We start from the raw sequence: 19,973 nt of genomic DNA, 5'->3' as shown, positions 1-19,973 counted from the left end.
TTAAGTCATTGGAGGATATGTGTATCATATTTGTGCTGTATTTTTAAAAAATATTTATTTGCCCTTTTGTTTTAGTGACCTTGGAGATGAATCTCCAAATGCAAAATTCAGCTAAAAATGTTGCTTTGGCAACAACAGACTGCTGCTAAACTTAAGTTCTTTAGATGTGTCTAGTCAGATGATATTGGTTCTGTGACTGTAGAGATACAGAATTTTTGGAGTGGTAGATTTGAAATTGCAGCACTTAATGCACAGGGCAGCCTCCTGGGTTCTGGACAATTTATAAAAAAAGTACCTGTGGACTTTGTGTTGCACCTTAGGAAAGAATTTAACCCTACAAATTTTCTGGTTGTTTTATTCACTTACCGTAGAAAACCTATATTTGAGTGGCAAAGATGCTCATAGTGTTTTTCTTAGAAATCACAGGAATATAAGTAACCTTTTACTGCTTTTTCCCCACTTGTCTTTAAAACAAAACTCTTTAAAAAAAACCTCAAACATAAAAAAAAGAAACCTTTTATTATACATGAAGTTGCTGATGTTTTTATTATTTTGTTTTGAATAGTAGGAATTACAGTTTCTTAAGATTGTTCCTCACATGTGAAAATCTGCTTCTAGTATATTTGAAGCTAAACTTAATCAGGAAGCTGGTTTTTGTATGATACTTCCAACAATACCACTAGCTTGAAAATATCTTCATAGATAGTTTTTAGCAAATCTATGACCCCTATTTTATTTGGAAGATAGGACTCTAATTTCTCTCTTCATGCACACAGCCAAAAAGACATAGAGATGAAAATAGTGTTGGTCTTTCCCTGAATACCTCTGGAAACTATCAGTACAGCTTGCCTTTTTTTCCTTCTATGATGTAATGTTTTTGTCATTCACAGCAGGAAAATGTATGTTAGATTGACTTTGAAAGACCCTTGAAAGCCAAATACTGAAAAAACTTTGGACCTGTGGAGAGACAGCTTCACTTTCTTCAATGAAATTAGTAGCTTGCTTTAAAATCATAATTAAATAACTGGTTATAATTTTATAGTTGCTAGTTAAATAGTCTGCATAAATATTTCTCTGCTGAAATTAGGAAAAGGAGCTAAATGCCTTGTGCTGCCTTCTATTTATGTACAGGTTGGTTTACATCACTCCAGTGATGAATATGGGCCTCTTATGCCTCTTAATTATTGAAATAATACATCTGGTTTTCTGAGTTCATATAAACTACAAATGTTACTGTTTGAAGGAGTTAGAGAAAAAATCCTTAAAAGCAAGTTAGTCCACATATTTTTCAGTAGTTTTAGATTGACAATTGGCAAGAAAAGCCAATTTATATTATGTTAGAAATCTGACATTGAATTTGACTGTATTTCTGGATTTCATCTTTCTGGTCATTGAGGTCATTGAGGACTTTGAATCCTGAAAAAAGGGAAAATGTCACCTGTTAGCTGGGCAAATTTTTGTTTGTGGAACTCCAGGAAATCACTTATGTAATGGTAAAACTTGCCATATACTCTAAAGTGAAAAGTTATATATGAATGTGAAAAAGATGAACACCTAGAAAAAGCAGAGTAGAATGGAAGTAGCAACTTAATTTTCCTAATTATATGACAATATTTTGATGTTCATTTTAATTTTAAATTTGAATTTATTTTTTTGATATAAAGGAGTTTTATTTAATGCAAGTGTTAGAAAACTGCTCTTTCTTGAAGCCTATGGATTTAAGCCTGTATTATTAGCTGGCTTTTTTCAGCATAGTCACCAAATTAGAACTCGATAGTGTTTATGAAATGTATTTTTAGATGTGTGTGATGTCATAAATTAGAAAACAGAGAAATTTTAAGGCTTGATTTTTTCCAGCACAAGTGAGTTGTGTCCATAGTTAGGTTCAGTATGTATGAAAGAAATGAATATGGGTAATATTTCATTTTTTATGATATTGTTAAAAATATGACTGTTTGCCACATACTGTGAATTCCCAGATTAGATGATTTTTCTGGTAACATTACATCTACAAAACATGTAAATGGATTTGTTCCCAACAGGCTTCAGTGCAGGTGCTTACTGTTTGGGTTGTTGACAGAAATTGGTTTTGATACACCTCACAGGGGTCTTACTGAACAAGATGTGGATATATTAGGTTTTAGAATGAGAGAGTACCAAGTGTGTTAATGCTTAGTGAACTTATAAAAAAAACGAGGGAGCGCCTAGGCATAATATATGAACACTTGAAAAGTAACCTAGCAGCTGGCATTCACTTTTCCAAACCTACTTCTAAGTATCTCTCAAGTAAAAAGTAATTGTTAAAATTCTTTGTCTACAGTAATCCATAGTGTTGTTTTCTTAATTAGTTTTAAAGTTAATCAGTCTCGTATGATTCATTGTATTCATAGCTTTTAACAACTTTTTATGATATCTTGCATTTCTAGGATGTTGATTGACTTTATAACTACACAGGTTCTTAAAGAGTTTTAAGTCATGTTATTTTTTGGGTAAAGAAAGTACAATGGTACATAGTTTGTTTAAATTTTGATTTTTTAAAAAAGAGTGCAAGTTAAAAATAACAAATATATTGAAGTAATTTTTTTTTTACTAAATAAATTAGTTTGTCATGTCTTCCTTATCATTCCCAAGAATTTGTTTTATTTTGTAGGTTATGTGCAGAGTTTGATTCGGCGTGTTGTAAACAATGTCAACATCGTGATCAACAATCTCATATTAAAGTATGTGGAAGATGATATTGTTCTCTCAGTCAATATCACTTCTGCAGAATGCTATACAGTGAATGAGTTTTGGGATCGAGCATTTATGGACATCTCTGGTGAGTAGGTATTTTTTGGTTTTACATGTCACTGTGGAGGTGCTCTTTAATTCATACAGAAATTAGTAAGTCTCATAAAAATGGCTTGTTTTTATCAGAAGTAAGACATCTCTGTCTTTTGACAGAAATTCGATTTCCAACCCAGTTTTTCTCTTGTCCTTACGTTAATTCTGATGAGTCAACTGTAATAATATAGATTGATTCTTACTGCACCCTTGTATGATCGCAGATAATCATACAAAATGTGTTGTCCTCTGCTCACCTTGCCATCATGTGATGGTATTTGAATTAGTGCTTGCTGCTGGTAGTGAGTGCTTAGGCAAGTTTTGTGAGTGAGCAGTAGCACATTAAGACATTCCATTGCCCTTGTTTGTGATGATGTTAAAACTCTGAACAGGCTGGCAGGAGAAGCAGTATAATGGGCTCACAGTAGCTCAGCATACCTGTTGTAATACATGATTCATTTCACTTCACATTTTCAGGGGAAAAAAGCCCCCAACTTCAGACTCTTTATCTTGATCTTCATTATTTGAATGTTTCAGTCTTTGAATTGCCAACATTCACCTTTAAGTCTAGGTGCTCTTGCTGATGTTGGCTAGAGGTGGAACTGGGGCACAGTAACTGTGCTAAGATCACATAGAAGATTTCAGGTAGAGTAAGGAATTCAATTAATGTTTTCCTGAACCTATTTTTTTGTTCTGGATAAAATAATTGCAAACTATTATGACAAAATCACACAATACACTTCATGTTAAGATCGCTATAATAGTAGTGAATAGCTCTTGTTTCTTTTGGGAGGTTCAAAAGAAAACTTTAGGGGATAATATGCAAAATTATTTCTGTGAGAATAATGAGAATGATAGCTATTGTATGCTTCCACATAAAACAGAACTCTTCTTTTATAAAAAGAGCTAAGGTACAGCAGACAGGGTAAAAATTTTAATTGGGTGTAACTAATTTTTCCTCACTTCCTATGCATTCAGCAGAAAAAGACTGGTGCAGGAAATAATTCTCTTCAGTCACATAAACAAATACTTTGCTGCTGATTAAAATAATGACTGAAAAAATGTCTTGTATTGCTTTCTTCTAGTTAAGAACCTGTATGCACAACTTACTTTTTGTATGCAATATATTTTTTTAACCTATATACTTCTTTTAAAAGCCACTGATCTGGTACTGAGGAAGATGATCAACTTTTCTGACTGCACAGTATGTCTTGATAAGAGAAATGCTAGCGGTAAGATCGAATTTTACCAGGAACCTCTGCTGTACAAATGTTCCTTCAGGACTCGTCTGCATTTTACTTATGATAACCTCAACTCCAAAATGCCATCAATTATTAAAGTAGGTATCCAAAATACTTATTTTTGCTACTCAATTGTGAAGTTTTGAGGCTTTTCAAAATATCCTTTAAAATTATAAGTAAAATGAAAATTTTTTCTGTTGTGTTTTGCTAAAGGAATTTTTAAATCGTGTTTTGTTCATATGATGCAGTTAGTTTATGTACAGAAACAGCATATAAGTAAGGAAGCTATGCTTTCTAATATTTTCATTTTTTCTTGGAGTTTTTACTCATTCTCTATGACTCATGCTAAGACTTCATTAATTTACACATATGAAAGTATAAGCATATATTTATACAAATACTGATTTTCCTACTATAATACTATTTACTGATGAGTGTGCAATACTGTTTACAAAGTAATTTCTCATGGTTTTTGAAACTCTATAATGAAAATGAAAGTTTAATTAGATGCTCTTATATCGCTTATATTTGAGAAGGTTTTTCAGCAATAACTTTAAAAACCGAATACATAAATGTTTCTGCATGTGTAAAGCATGTTACATTTGACTTTTCAACTGAAAGTCTATTGTGTGATAACCCAAATGAATGTTTTTGTTAGTCACTGTTTGCAGCCCTTTGCCTTCTGTTGTGTTGCAAATCTTGTTTTCCGAAATAAAATGTCCATTCCAAATGAATATAGAGTGGTATGGTTTAAAAGTGGGCTATACTGATGACAGAGCTTTCTTATTGTTTGTTTTTGTTCTCTTTTCACATTGTAGATTCACACATTAGTTGAAAGCTTGAAACTTTCAATCTCTGATCAGCAGCTTCCTATGTTTATACGTATAATGCAGCTTGGGATTGCTCTGTATTATGGAGAAATAGGCAACTTCAAAGATGGGGAAAGTGAAGATTTGATTTGCCACACTAAAGATATGTTGGGAAATATCACAAGTGAGTACAGCTTTTATTTGTAAGAAGAAACATTAAAAACATTAATTTCTTTGCTTTTTGCAAATGTCTAGTTCCAAGTCTAGTTCTTTCCAAGTATCTTGTGAGTCTGCAGTTTGCTAGAGGCTGTTCATTGTGCTGGCTAAGGATGCAGTGCTTTAACATGTTTAATGTTATGTTTGATAAGGAATTCTGATGTTCTTAACTGAACTGAGGTTAAATATGATCTAAGAAGATTATTTTGGGAGTTATGACATTGTAGGGTTCTTTGGATTTATCTGCAGTATATCATGCAGCAAGGCACCTTTCCATTAGCAAGTTTGAAACTGGCAGCAGCCACATTTGAACTAAATAAAAGAAAAGCCAAAGGCTGCTTATTAATTTATTTGAAAATGATCATTCAGAATAGATAAATCAGAGCTTGTTCTAATCAAGGAAGTATTACTTTGCACTGTTTCCCATACTTCTGTCCTTTTACCTTGTCTGGTCTCAAACTACTTTTTATTTTCATATAACATGTATTCCTTCTTCTATATGATCTTTTGTGGTAACTGGATACAACAGGATCTTTTCAGGAGCATTGCTCTAATGAGGGGTGAATTTTCTTTACTTTTGTGTGATTGCTTCCCATCCGCTGCTTCCCAGGCACATGGGGTGACTCTTGGGATGATTCTGTACAGGGCCTGGAGTTGGACTCGATGATCCTTGTGGGTCTCTTCCAGCTCAGCTTATTCTGTGATTCTGTGAATTTAATATTTAGAGATTTGTATTTTAATTTTAATCTGCTCAAGACAGAAGTTTTGGTTGTTTTTCCAAGATTGAATTTGGATCTGGGGGAATAGGAAGAGAGATTTACCTCACTGCTCAAGAGTGTGATAATGTCTAGAAAATCCTTGGAATTTAATTTGAAGGTGCCATAGCTCTCTTAAGCTAGGCTTAAGCTTAGAATATTACAGCAGTTTAAAGCTAAGGTAGGCGATGCTAAGACTATGGCAAAGACCCTTAATATTTTTTGGAGGAAAATGTTAATGAATCAAAGAAGTGTTTGAAAACTCATATTCAGTAATTTAAAATTTGTACTGACTTTCTATGATTATAAGCCAAGTATCAATGAATGCTGCATGGAATACTGTGCAAGATTAATTTCACATACCATAAATTTGAGTTTAATAAATAAATTTTTAAGTATGGTTTATCTGAAATTTAACTTTTCTTTTGTTTTAAAAGGCACAGAAGATGAAGCAAGCTCAGTAATGCAGTATCCTACACAGTACATTAGTCAAGATCCTTATTTGCATCAAGATGATGACCAGCAACAAGGATGGGTTTCTTGGGCTTGGTCTTTTGTTCCTGCTATTGTGAGTTATGATGATGAAGAGAATGATTTGGGTGGAATTGATGATGGAACAGGAGAACAGCAGAAGTCTCAGTCCCTCAAAGATCCTATTATTTCAGTGGGTTTTTATTGTACAAAAGCAACAGTGACTTTTAAGGTAAATGTTTCTCTCTGTCATAAAGGATTCATTTGACTTGTTGAGGAAGTGCATAAAGATTTTCTAAGCATTCGTATACTGTTTGATTCAAGAAAAATGTTTCTGGTATTATGAGGGGAATATTAAGTTAATGGATAACAAGAAATGTGAATGCTGAAAATTCTTCTTCCATCATACTGGACATGAGATGGTTTGGCATCGAGAGTTGGTTTTGTTATTTGACCTAGAATTTGAATGTAAACTTTATAATGTTCAAAGGAACCAACTTAGTTTATTGGATGAATATTTTTTGATGGGAAAAGAAGACTGAAGGCTTTCTGTGAATGTTCAATGCAGTATTCTAGCCATCTAATGTTTATGCAAATACATATTTCTTTATAAAAACCCCATTAGTTTAGAGCTAAGATTGGAGGAATTTTTAGAGACTACTCTTGTTTTGGACTGTTGAACGTGAAAATATGGATTTAACTTGATAATGTTGAATTAATTTTCCATAGGTTGAAATTGTATTTAAGGAAAAAAAGGATAAATAGCACATATAAGCTGAGCTATAAACTGTGAATGTAGAGAAAGATTTAAGTATTAGCTCTAAGCAAAGCTGAAAATTGTTAGCGGCCTTTTTTCTAATGTTTTTTAAGCTTGCTGAAGGAAATATGGAGAGCCTGACTAAGATATTGAGATGTTCTGACAGGAATAGGAAACTAAGATATTGAATTAGCAGAATACTTGTAATATGTCAAACTATTTGCAAGCAATTCTATGTGCATAACTACACAAAGTGGCTCTTGGCTTTACAATTAAGCATGTATTAAATCAAGGTCAGAACTTTGCCACAGAGTAATTTAGGATGATTTTTATGACTGTGAATCTTTCAGATGAACTGCAAGACTTTTGTAACTCTCAAACAAAAATTTTGTGACTGATTATATCCAGAGCCATCAGGAGCTTCCTGGCCCTTTCTTGCCTGTTTGGCTTGACATCTGTGCACAAGAGTGTTTTATGGGGCTTTACCCCTAATTTAGCTATTTTTATTTGGTGGTGTAGAAGGGCATTTAGCTGTTCAGCAACTGTCAGGGTGAGACAAGTGACTTGGAAAGCTGTAGATATTCTATGGGGATATTGATGTTTTCAGCCTTCAGCCTCCTGAAAAATTTTGTTGCAAAATTTGAGGATATCAGCAGCATTCAAGCATTCAGTCATGTTCTCTTGTGTCAGTCTGCTTCAGCCCTCATTAAAAGAGGCTAAAAATAAATAAAATTTTCCCCTCCATTAGTTATATTCCTGGGACACCACTTGAAACATTAACGAGCCACCAAAGCTCAAATTTCTCATTTATCATGGCTCAGCATTTTCTTTTACACTGTCATACAGTAGTAATTTTGTGCTCTTGTTCCTCATGCAAGAAAACTCATTAAAAATAATATGAACTTCTTTTTTGAACATGTGTTTTGCTATAGAGGATTTTCCTAATGCTTCATTTGCAAGTTCACGCATTTTATATTAGGAAGTGATTAAAAACTACTCAAAATGTAACGTTTTGCATTGTAGAAATTTCAAATGTGATGTGTGATGCTAATATGGTGACAGGAGGAAAACAGAATTCATTGTTCTGCTTGCATGCAAAGAGTGTATGGAATTAATTTGTGGTTCACATTTTGGTTAAAAAATAAGGTCAAGTTTCTGCATTAACATTTTGAACAGTTGATATCATTCCAGCTAAAAATCATGCCAAATTAAATGTACCATTTTCTAATAATGGTGAAAACTATTCTTGTAATTTCTGAGTTCTTTTAATCAATTAATTGCTTTTCCTCTGCAATAATTGCACACAGGTGAAGGGTGATCAGTGATTTTTTCTTCCAATTTTCTTGGACATTTGGATTACAAAATTTTAAATTGAAACAACATCCATGTGTATCCAGTCTTGAAAACAAAGGGAGTGTGTAGATATTTTTATAAAAATTAGGATTTGAAGTATTTAAGCTGTACACCATGAAGTAACTTGCGTTTTTTCACGCCAAATCTAATATATTCAATACAGTGTGCCTCTTTTCTTGTTTTTCTTAGCTATAGGTTATGTGCTTTTTAACCTATGCATGTTTTCCCATTTTGAATTTTTATATCAAAATATTGCAAGAAATATAAATGCATGTTGTTCTTGATTGCCATGACAGGAAACAAAAATGTGTATGATTGTAATCAAAATGTGTCTGTAATATTATCATGATGCTTAATTATTTTCTTGGAAGAATAAATAAAGTAGTAATGGATTTTTATAGCAGTTTATAAGCTCATTTGATATTAATAATGCAGCTGTGTATCTGTTTCATCTTCTCGCACAGTTTCTCTTTAGATAAGCAAACTAAAAATTAGGATTTTAAACATTCTGTTATAGCATATTTCAAACAGAAGCTGAATAGGAGACATTCTGATATGGATAATGTGCTACAGCTGTTTAATTGTACCTGTTTCCTGATGGTTAATGTATTTTTGCCCATAGTTTACTTCATCTTTATCAGTTCTATGTATTAATGACCATACTGTTGTTTAATACTAATACTGACTTTCATAAGGTGTTTATCCTATTGTTCTTTAGCTCACTGAAATGCAAGCTGAAAGTAGTTATTACAGTCCTCAAAAAGTAAAATCCAAAGAAGTTATATGCTGGGAACAAGAAGGAACAACAGTTGAGGTAATTTGACATTGACAGGGATTTTTTGGATACATTTTAAGTAATGTACCGAATAGTCACCAGTAAAATATTTGTTCATTATTTAATTGCTGATCTTTCTTATTCTGTCATATTGGATGTTTTTGTTGTAATAATAATGTAGATATTAACTCTCTAAACTTCTGTGTTGTAGTGGTCAAACTCTTTCCTTTCAAGTGCCCTGTCTGATTGCTATTTATTAAAACTCTAAATATATAAAATAAGTATATTTTGCTTTGTTTTTGTCCATCTTCTGTTTTTCTTGTGGAGTAGATGGCTTAAAAATTTAACACATATTTTTTCTTTTTCCTCCTTAGGTCCTTATGAAAGGTGAACTTTTTTTTGATTGCCAAATTGGTTTTGTTGGTTGCCAAGCTATGTGCCTTAAAGGAATTATGGGAATTAAAGATTTTGAAGAGAACATGAATAGGAGTGATGAAGTGAGTATATTGAAATATCAGTTGATTTGCTAAATAAGCAATTCTGTTATCCTTTATTAAAGTATCTACAAAAATTAAAGACTGCTGTTACCAGTTGTGATTTTTGGATGTTACTGTGATATAGAACTCAGTGTCCATTCCTTAGAGTTGAAAAGATGAATATCTCAGATAGAGAAGAAGCAGAACATAAGACTTTTATAAATCTTTTTGAACAATAACGCATTGTTGCTTTTGTTGTCATACTTGGATTTTTTATAACAAATTAAAGTACATTTGAAAATCTTTGAAAATAGTTAAATCAACCAAAGATTGGAAAGGAAGAAATGGGAACACTGTATGTTGAAGATAATAATAATGTGGTGCGAATACTGAATGTCTGACCTCACTTTTCAGTAAGACTCAGAGCAACATGAAGTGAAGGACTTAGACAGTATTATTGTTTATATTTTAAATAGATGCAAATCTTCAACAGTTTAAGACAAAGTCAGGTATCATTATGAACTGCTTTAACAATACTTAATGAAGTGTTGCATGAAATTCTAAGTTCAATAATGATGATTTTTAATTGAAGTGCAAATAGAGTACTGCCCTAAAGTATTGGAAAACAGCCATTATTATCTATGTTTAAATAAAAAATTTCAAATAATACAGCCAAGAAGAGACTGTTAACTTGATTTTAGTGCTTTGTGAAGTCTTGGAGAGTATTTTCAAGAGAAAAATTAAGAATATGAAAGAAAATACCGAGTGTCTATATTTATGGGAAATATCTCCTAAACTGGGAAATCGTATACTGTATTATGATAGATGTGATGGGGCAGCTTCTTCTCTTTCCCCTGTGAAAGTATCATGGCTTGGCATCCATTTCAGGTGTTTGTGCAGAGCAGAAAAAAAGAAAATATCCTTATACAGGTGCTTAGTATGACATTGTTGGGATTTTAAGGATGCAGTAGGACACCCTACATGACTGGTGTGCTGCAGTGGATAGACAGAGAATTTTCCAGAAGGAGAGGCTGGGGAGGCAAGGATGAGAAACTACAAAAATCCTGTGCTGGCCTTGTTAATGATGAGGGAGATGTGGCTGGGGATGTGAGGGTGGATAGTCACCTTGTCTGTGGCATCTGAGATTGTCAGGTATAAAATCTAGAGAACTGATTTTTTTTTTGACTGAGGTGGGTGGGTGAGCAGGAAAATTTCACAGATTCATAAAATAGTCTATGATGGAATGGACCCAGAAAGAACATCAAGTCCAACTCTTAAGTGAATAGCTGGTACAGGGATTGAACCCACAACTGTGGCATTATTAGCACCATGCTCTGACCAACTGAGATAATTTCCTTTAGGTTAGTTAATAAGGGACATTTTGGGTTTTACTCTTACTCATTTTTCTGCCACTCTCTAGTCTAGAAGTGTAGAAAAGTATCTGCATTATGACAGTGGTGATGATATTGCTTACCTGTTATCTTTGTACTACTGTGGTTGTGGGATTGGTCCTTTCATAAAGGTTCTGGCTCTGCCTGTGATTGAGAATAGGTAGTTGGAAAAAATAAATCTCCTAAATAACTTTTTTGGGTTAATAACTCTTGTTAGGAAAGTTGTATTGATTTAATAAGGATACAAATCAGAGAGAAGGCATGTTAAAATCTAGATTAATAAATAAAGGTACTGTAGCAATGAGGTCATATATGGAAATAACTGATTGCCTTGAAGAGGATGGATACAGCATCTGAAAGGAGTGGGAAGCCAGAAATGGAATATACAATGACAGGTTTGTGTATACTGAAGAGGATTGGGGCAAGATTTGGAGTGATGATGATCTGAGGTTGTTGTTAAAATGCAACTAATGCATTCTGTGTCATGAGTTGTATAATATTCATTGGTTCAGGTGATTTTCATTGATTTGAAAATGTGGAAAGCAGTTGACAGAAGCTTATGTTATACAAATAAAATTAATTTCATTGTTTCATCTTCATTCATAATGAAATATGCTCTTGCTCTTGCAGGTTACTATTCTGTGTTGTTATGTTTGTGTTACGACAGAATTGAAACTGCTGTTAACTTGACCATATGTTTTTTTCTTCCCCTGCCTCACTTTCTACTACCTCATGAAGGAGGCATGCTTCTTTAATTGTGGAGAAAATTTGAGCGTGAAAGGAATGACATACCTTACCAATTCACTGTTTGATTACAGAAGTCCAGAAAATAATAGTATTCGTGCAGAATATATATTGGATGCAGCTCATCATAAGGTCAGAGAATTGCATTTTTCTTATAAAGAAATTTCCAGTGCTCTCTAATGGATTTCTTATAATTATTTAGATCTGTGTACTATTAGAGGACTGAATTCTTTTTTCTTTTACACATACAACTGAATCTTACTTTGCAGCCAGCCAAAAAAAAAAAAAAAGTAAATCTGTTTGTGTTAAAAAAAAGACACCCACAAAAGCCGAGCCAAAAACAGAGCCAAACTGAAAAAACATGTCCAAAAGAAACCTCAAACTCCTCTCCTGCCCCCAAAACTGAATTAATGTAATAGTTTCCAAAAGCAGTAACCACAGAAGATTTTAAGAGGCAAAAAGACGTACGAGAGAGTACTAGCGAAAGTCAAGCTTTACCAGCATGTATTTTAAACCCAAACAATAAGTAGTCTATGGTTGTCAAACTAAGACATGCTGTCAGATTTGGACAGTATTAATTTTGTTGCTTTCGTTCTATATTTGTCTACTTAGAGAAGAATTTGGTAATTCTGCATTTTATGGAGACAAATTTACAGGCACCTCTAGTATCTGTTGTTGGAAATTGTGTAGTTAAACTTTATTCCCTGGTTGTCTGCCATTATTAAAGATTGGCTGCAATGACCAAGGTGGTCCTTTCCAGGTGCTCTCATAGGTGGAGATCTATGCTGTTTATTGTATGGGTAAGCCATTTACAATTTTTCAATTTATCTAATTTCCTTTTAATTTAAATTTTACTATGTTCACCTTTTTAGTACTATTGATAATGTGTAACCATGAAGAATCACATGAAAAAATGAAATTAGTAAAATCACAAGTACTTATATTCAAATTTTCCCGTAGTGTTTTAAACTTTACTCCATCCCTGCTCTGTCTTCAATGCTTTTACAATTTTCCCATTTTTTTGGCAAGAGAGGAATCAAATTTGCTGTGTAATGTATTATATTATGTATAAATCCCAGTGGTGGCATAAAGTCTTGATAAGTTTCCTACTGTTGAAGGATAAAACCACAATATTCCTTGAATAGTGAAACCAAATTGAACGAGCTAAAGTTTTCAGCATATTTAATTAGGTTGATGTGTTGCATGCAAGAGGTCAAATGAAGAATATTTACTTCATTAAAGGTACTAATTGATGAGATGTTATTGATTAATTGGTCAGCATGTCCACAGGAATTATGGATGTGCATTTGTGTGGCCTCAAATGGAAGTTGCATTACCTATCAGAAAGGTGAATTCCTTGTGATAACCTCTGTCCTTTGCTTTGATAAACCTTTCCCTGTGTTGATGCACAGATCCAAACAAGAATATATCTCTCTAATTCCAGTCTATCAGTTGGTAATCTCAAGATTCTTTCCTTATACAACATTTTCTTTGTTTGCTTTGCTTTGTTGGTAGGAGACATACACAGAGATAGCTGGAATGCAGAGGTTTGGGGCTTTCTACATGGATTACTTGTACACAATGGAAAGCACCAGTGGCAAAGGTACTTTTTTTTCCTTTGTTTACCCTGATAAATAATAGAAACAAAGACTTTTCATGCCCAGATGGTCCTTGACCAACTGTCCTCTGACTTACCTTAGATTTACCATCAGGATCATCATTAAAATGCTTTCATCTTCATTGACGTCTTTCAGATGTTAGTTGTTTCGGTTAGCTGTTAATTGTTGGTATTCTTCCTTTTTTATTTTTCTTTTCCTGCATAAGTAATCATAATGATATTTTTTATAGCCAGTTGCTAAACTGAAAGTAATTATCTTGTAGCAGTGGTGAAGTTCATAAGTATGATGTCTTTTTTTTTAAAGTTGTTATTATTGACTTTGCATATAAAAAAATACCTTGAGAAACCCTGGTTGAGGAATGAGATTGATCATATACTTGGCACAGAAGATGAAAAGGACTATTGTTTTTTTTCTAAAAAGAAAAATGCAAGGATGCAAGATAGTGTGAAGTGTTTTCTTTAAATATATGTATCTAAAAAATTTGATGAGCAAATATTAGCCTAAACCATGTGCACATAAATATTGGCTAATTCTAAATAGCTTTTGTGATTCCTATAAATTCTTTTCTAAGTCTGAGAAGTGGATTTAATGAAGTATGTTTGCTTTTGTAAATATACTTCTACTATATATACTTATACATATATAAATGTATAATTTTATACTTTTGAGTGTCACAAAAGCTGAGACAATGGAGTTCATCTATCAACAAGTCATATGTTTATATGTTTGCACAGATATCCTTATCACTAATTGTGATATAATTTCCCCTTCACTGTTCAGAACACTGTCATCTACAGCTGCTGTTCTATAATTTTATTGTCAAGTTAATATTACTTTCTTCCCCATATGTGTTATTTATTATTGTGAATACTATTTCTCTGGGTATCTGTTGGGAGCTTCTTGCTATTTTGTGACTGAACATTTACCCATCTTGTTACATTGTCCAACTTATCTGGGGTTTTTTTTGGGTTTTTTGTATTTCTGTTTCTTTGTAAGAGAAATCACAACTCCTAATGTTTGGCTTTGTTTTCTGGATGTGGTGGACATTAAGTCTAAAAGGAGTAGGAAAGAAACTTCTAGTTTCCTTAGAGATGTATCATGAAACATTTACAAAAATAAGTAAATAGTGCTATTGCCCTCCTCAGCAGAGGCATACACCGGGAAATGTAACAGTTCCTTCCTGACTCTGAGGCTTTCTTCTGTTCCGTAAGTGTGGTGTGAAGCTCTGAAAATGCACAATTAAGTCAAACTTCTACTGCCAACTTCTGGTTTTAATAAAGATGTAAATGTTTAATTGCACATTGAACTTCTGTGTAGAGAAGTTGAAAACCTTGGGTAGGCCTTATCTCCTTTTTGAATCTTAGTATAGAAATTTAAATATGCACAGACTATGTGTATTATAAAGAAAAATTGATTTTGTGGAGTATTTTGTCTTGTTTCTCTGAATGCATAAGGAATGTTATGATCATATCTCTTCCTGATTTTTAACTATATTACTGAACTCAGAAATACTTTTTTCTTATCCTCAGTGCCAGGCTATTGTACTTTCTGACCACATTTTCCTTCCTTAGCTTCTCTTTTTTTTTCCTTCCAGGATGCTTTCTCAAAGCCTTGGCTCCTATTTTCTCCATCAGTCATTAGGAAAACACCTCACAAAATGTAGCTTGGCTTCCTATGAAGTCATAATGTGTGCTTTTATGTCAGTATTGCTCCTTTAACTTCAGCAACCTGGCTGCATAAAAGAGTGGAATAATTAATTTTTAAATTGTTTAAATGGTTGCTGTTTCTCTAGAGCCAAGAAATTAAAATCTTAAAATTTCAAATGGTTTTGTTCCTCAGAAAAGCAAACGTGATGCTTTCTGCTAGTTATTTTCTAGCTAATTTTTCCATTTTATGGGTTAAATGCATAGTTGTTAAATAGAATGTAAACAAATGGGTGTAAAATATTTAAGATGAAGGTAAAAATATCTTAAGATTTTGAAAACAATATAAATCTGTTGCTTTTTTAATGTGTTGTTTATATGAAAGTTTGCATTTTACTATTTCTTATTTTGGTATAACTGTTTCTAGTTACAATTACTGCACACCACATAACATAAAACAATGAACCCAACTTAAGTTATAGGAGGGAGTAACTGTGATTGTAAGATTTTTATCTGTCAAGGCAATTTTGGTTTGACACATTCTTCGCACCTTTAACCTTTCCTGAAGCATAGGATTACTGATTAAACCACAAGTGCCTCCTGGATAACATTAACCCTCAGGAGTTTCATCTGTCACTTACAGAAGTGCATTAATCAATTTCAGTATTTTGAATGAAAGCAAGATCGTCATGCACAGTAGTCTTATTTTGACAATTTGTCTATCTTCCCCTTCCTTTTTTTCTGGTTTTTTGCTTTGTATTTCAGTGCAGAACAATGTCTCTGAAACATTACACAGCCTGTCAATTCCCTGATCACTGATTTGCATGACCTACAGACCTAGCAGGGTGTGCTGTTGAAGTTACTTTATGTTTGTAATGTGTATACCTCTACTTTGCTGGCAAGTTTATTATGCAGCACTCATTTTGGTATTTTTGGTTGGTTAGAAAGAGACACACAACATACAGAGAGCTTGAAAACTCAGTGATTGAAAATTGGTTTTCTTTATGCATCTGTGAAGTTTCAAGTCATCTGTGATCACCTACTTCTGTAGAACCAATAGGTTTTTCTACCCTATTCCCTTTGCACTTAGGTGGAATTAACTGGAACTGTTCCAGAAAGTGGTTTGTATAAATTCTGTCACTGAGATATATTATTCATATACATAAAATATATACAAGCAAGGCTGATTTTTCCTCTTTAAAAAGGCAGGCTGTTATTACTTCTGGCCTTATTATTTTTGGCCTTATTATTTTTTATGTGATGGTATGGTTTTTTACACTTTTTGGTAGTGTTCATCTAAATGGAATACTGTGTAGAATTGGAAGGATAAAAGTATGTATGTTAACTGCCTATAAAATAAATGCAGAAGTCAGTATGCTGGGCTTTAAAAAAATCTCTTTCAGGATTCATTCAAAAGATTGTAACTCAGTTCCAGCTGAAGATTTGAGTAGGTTTTATAAGGTAGTATCCTTCTGTCCTTTTATCTTTCTTTTATTGTTTTTTTTCTTCTCAGAAAAACAACAAACCAAGGGAAGCAGAAGCTGTAAATGCTCTCACCGCCAACTTCTGTTAGGATTTTAAGGATAAAGTTATTCTTCTGCTGAGTGTATAAGCCTGTAAAGGCCTGCAGAACATTAGGCCAGCTGTGCATCAGATTCGGCATAGTCTCACTTTGAGGACCTTTTTCCTTACCAGTGCTTAGAAGCAACAGTGTTTTATGGAGTATGATTTAAACATAAAGGAAAAAAAATCCTGTCCTTGCTTCCTTTTCCACCAAGTTCAACTTCTCTCAATATAAAGACTGTTTTGAATGAGTGCAGTTTAAAGAGTACAGTTAAGGAGAGAGAGACAAAAGGGTGAATGGGTTCCTCTTGGGCAAGGAGAAACCATGGAATTGTTAAGGTTGGAAATGAACTCTTTTAAGTCATTGAGTCCAACCATTAACCCAGCACTGCCATGTTCGCCACTAAACTGTGTCCCCAAGTGCCATACTCATACATTTGTGAACACTTCCAGGGATTGTGGTTACAATGCTTCCCTGGTCAAGTTGTGCCAGTGCCTGTAGCCAATTTCAGTGAAGAAATTTTTCCCAATATCCAATCTAAATCTCCCCTGGTACAATTTGAGGCCTCTCATCCTGTAGCTTCTTACCTGGGAGAAGAAACTAACTCCCTGCCCTTGCTATGCCCTCCTTTCAGGTAGATCTAGTGAGCAATAAGGTCTTCCCTCAGACTAAACAACCCTAGCACCCTCAGTTGTTCCTCAGACGTATTGTGCTCCAGGCCCTTCACCAGCTCCATTGACACCTGTAGTCTCAGAATCCATTTAATCTCAATGCTTATTTTGTCAGATTGTTCATTTATGTAATGGTCAGCAAGATATTTAATGTTTAGTGCTTGTGTCAAAGCAATGAAGACACTGTCAAAGTGATGATCTTAGGAAAAAGAATCAGAGTGAAGTTCTGCAAGCTAAATATGTTAGAGGAGTAGGACTATATTTTATCATATGTGACAGGAAAATGTGATTTTCTGAAATCTTCATGATTTAACTGAAGAATTTCCATGAAGTATGTTTAGTGAAATAGTCATGCTTATGACTAGTTGTATGAGTAGCTTATGAGTAGCCTGTGTACACTGAATGTGTGATTGAATGGTGTAATTTTGGTCTACCTTATTAGCCTACTTTACTGAACTATTCTTATCTCTGTTGGCTCTTAAAAGAAGCCAGTCTGAGACATAATGATTAAAGAAATTTTCTTCCTTGCTGCCCATATGTCAGGGAATGGCAGTAAATATGAATGGAAGGAAGAGTTTATCTTAGTTGTCAGTCTGGTTCTTCCAGCCTTGTCGGGGCAGCTAACCTTTCACAGGCCCAGATCTGCCATGTCTTTGCAGCACACCTTTTCCTTGGTTATTGGGGGTGGATATGTTTGTGACAAGCTGTAGAAAGTTTTGAACACCACAGCTGTCATTGATGCATGGGGTTAAGCTGTCACAGAAGTTTAGACACCCTCAAAGAGTCCCAAATTTGAGAAATTCAAAGTTCATGGGAGGGTTCCTAAGTTGTACTCTTCTTGGAGGCAAGGCAGGAATTTTCCCTGTTTGCTATGCATTTACCAGGAATAATTTTGTTAAAACCTGTTATACCAGTCATTGTATATTTGTGTCTAATATTTGCATTGTTATATTTTTCTGTATAATTATTAAGCCCTTGATCTCAGGATTTTAAACAGAAGTAGCTGATAAAATGTGTTATTATGTCCAATTGTTTTGTGTAACTTTTATAAAACTTATTGTAGTTTCTGGGAATCAGCAAGACCTTTCTTCAGTAAAGAGTGAAGATTTTGGAAATGTTCAGGAGATGTCTACAAAAAGCCTCATTGTGGGTCCACTCAATCTTCGACTGGATAGCAGCGCAGTACACCGGATCATGAAAATGATAGTTTGTGCTCTGGAACATGAGTATGAACCATACAGCAGAACTAAGCCAGGTTTGCTCCTATTACATATACACAAATATACAGAATTAAACCAGACTACGTTTGGTGTTTTGGAGGGTGCTGCTTTCAAATAGTTTTTGAGTCTGAACAGCAAAATGTAAAATAAAAGTAAATTAATCATAATATCCCCATCTGTGTTGGATGTACTTCTGAGATAGTTTCAGACACTTTGAAAGCCATTTGTTTTAGTCATAAGCCTCATGGTGAGCAAAAATAACTGACTTCATTGTCTACTCTAGCTTCATTTTGGAGTCTTAGAGAGGAAAGTATTCCTACTGGTATTTATTATTTCAAAATAATAGTCAAACTGGATGAAAATGCATGGAAATAAGTATGATCAACTGTTAAGATGACTTTCTGAGAGCAATACAGATTTAAAGTAAGGAAAATCAAGTTAGTATTGCATTTAGCCTTAGGTAGAAGCAGTATGGAATAACATTATTAACTATGAAGGGGCAGGGGGGGAGCTTTGCATTTTTTTGCTAGTCCCTAGGCATTTTTGAAACATCAGATGTAGGACACATTTTATATATTTTAGTGAAACATATGTAATCTTCATTTATTATAGATATTATGGATGGAAGTAGAACTATGCCAAGCTCAGAAGAAGTAGCATCACTGGAGGAATACATTCCCACTAGACTTACAACGTTCACTGTTCTTAAGTGTACAATTATAATCCCTGTGGCAGAATTCAATTTACTAGACCACTTGCTGCCCATAATCATGGGTGAAAAGGTATGTATACACAGACAATGATTCAGTTCTTTACATCAGCATGTGCTATTCAATATAAATTTTCTTACTGGCCTCTTACTCCATGTGCTGGATGTGTCACAGTTCTGGATTAGTTTGGTGCCCGTGAGCACTTCAGATACCTAAAATGAGCGGCACCTGACTAGTTAGACTTGGAAACTGAAAATGTCATGTGTGGATAGGAAAAATACTTTTGAATAAAAAAGGTTTTAAAGCATCAAGAAAATGAAAAGCATTAGCTCTGATGTTTTGATCAGAAGAGTACCTGTTCTGCAGGTCTTTATAATATAATTATAGTATAATATGGTAAAGTATCAAATCTTTTAATACACAGGCTCAATAGAGATGACAGATTTTAATAGCCAGCTCTGTGTGTCCTAGTTCAGACAGGATGTCAGCAGGACTTGGGCATTTAACTGCTGAATGACTAGCTCAGAGAGACAGAAATTTCCTGATAGCCATTTGTTTTATCTTTTGAATATGTGTAGTATAATGCCAGCTAAAGAATCCTGTACTGGTTTTATTCTTATAGGACTCCTTCAATGTACAAAGTTGAGGTACTGTAGGGATAAATCTGTGGCTTGTAGTAAAGACTTAAAATAGGTTTATCTCTTGTGCCACAGAAGCTGGAAGGTATTTTATGGA

General features: G+C 33.9%; 1 protein-coding gene across 5 annotated transcripts in view; it reads left to right on the top strand.

The window, feature by feature from the left end:
* The window catches only part of VPS13B (vacuolar protein sorting 13 homolog B), a 423,329-nt gene that overhangs the window by 47,200 nt on the left and 356,156 nt on the right, over positions 1-19,973 (top strand). For all 5 annotated transcript variants that reach the window (XM_088065985.1, XM_088066031.1, XM_088066072.1 and 2 more), the window contains exons 5-14: positions 2,651-2,818; positions 3,981-4,162; positions 4,883-5,057; positions 6,282-6,547; positions 9,144-9,239; positions 9,575-9,697; positions 11,806-11,943; positions 13,327-13,414; positions 18,372-18,563; positions 19,141-19,310. In XM_088065985.1, the coding sequence (XP_087922111.1) occupies positions 2,651-2,818; positions 3,981-4,162; positions 4,883-5,057; positions 6,282-6,547; positions 9,144-9,239; positions 9,575-9,697; positions 11,806-11,943; positions 13,327-13,414; positions 18,372-18,563; positions 19,141-19,310 (1,598 nt within the window). The remainder of the gene's footprint in view (positions 1-2,650; positions 2,819-3,980; positions 4,163-4,882; positions 5,058-6,281; positions 6,548-9,143; positions 9,240-9,574; positions 9,698-11,805; positions 11,944-13,326; positions 13,415-18,371; positions 18,564-19,140; positions 19,311-19,973) is intronic.

Source organism: Pseudopodoces humilis, chromosome 1 (genome assembly GCF_049639895.1).
Source record: "Pseudopodoces humilis isolate 2021_Gansu_Grassland_sample_001 chromosome 1, ASM4963989v1, whole genome shotgun sequence".
NCBI classification, from domain to species: Eukaryota; Metazoa; Chordata; class Aves; order Passeriformes; family Paridae; genus Pseudopodoces; species Pseudopodoces humilis.
This window is presented reverse-complemented; position numbering and strand designations above follow the sequence as displayed.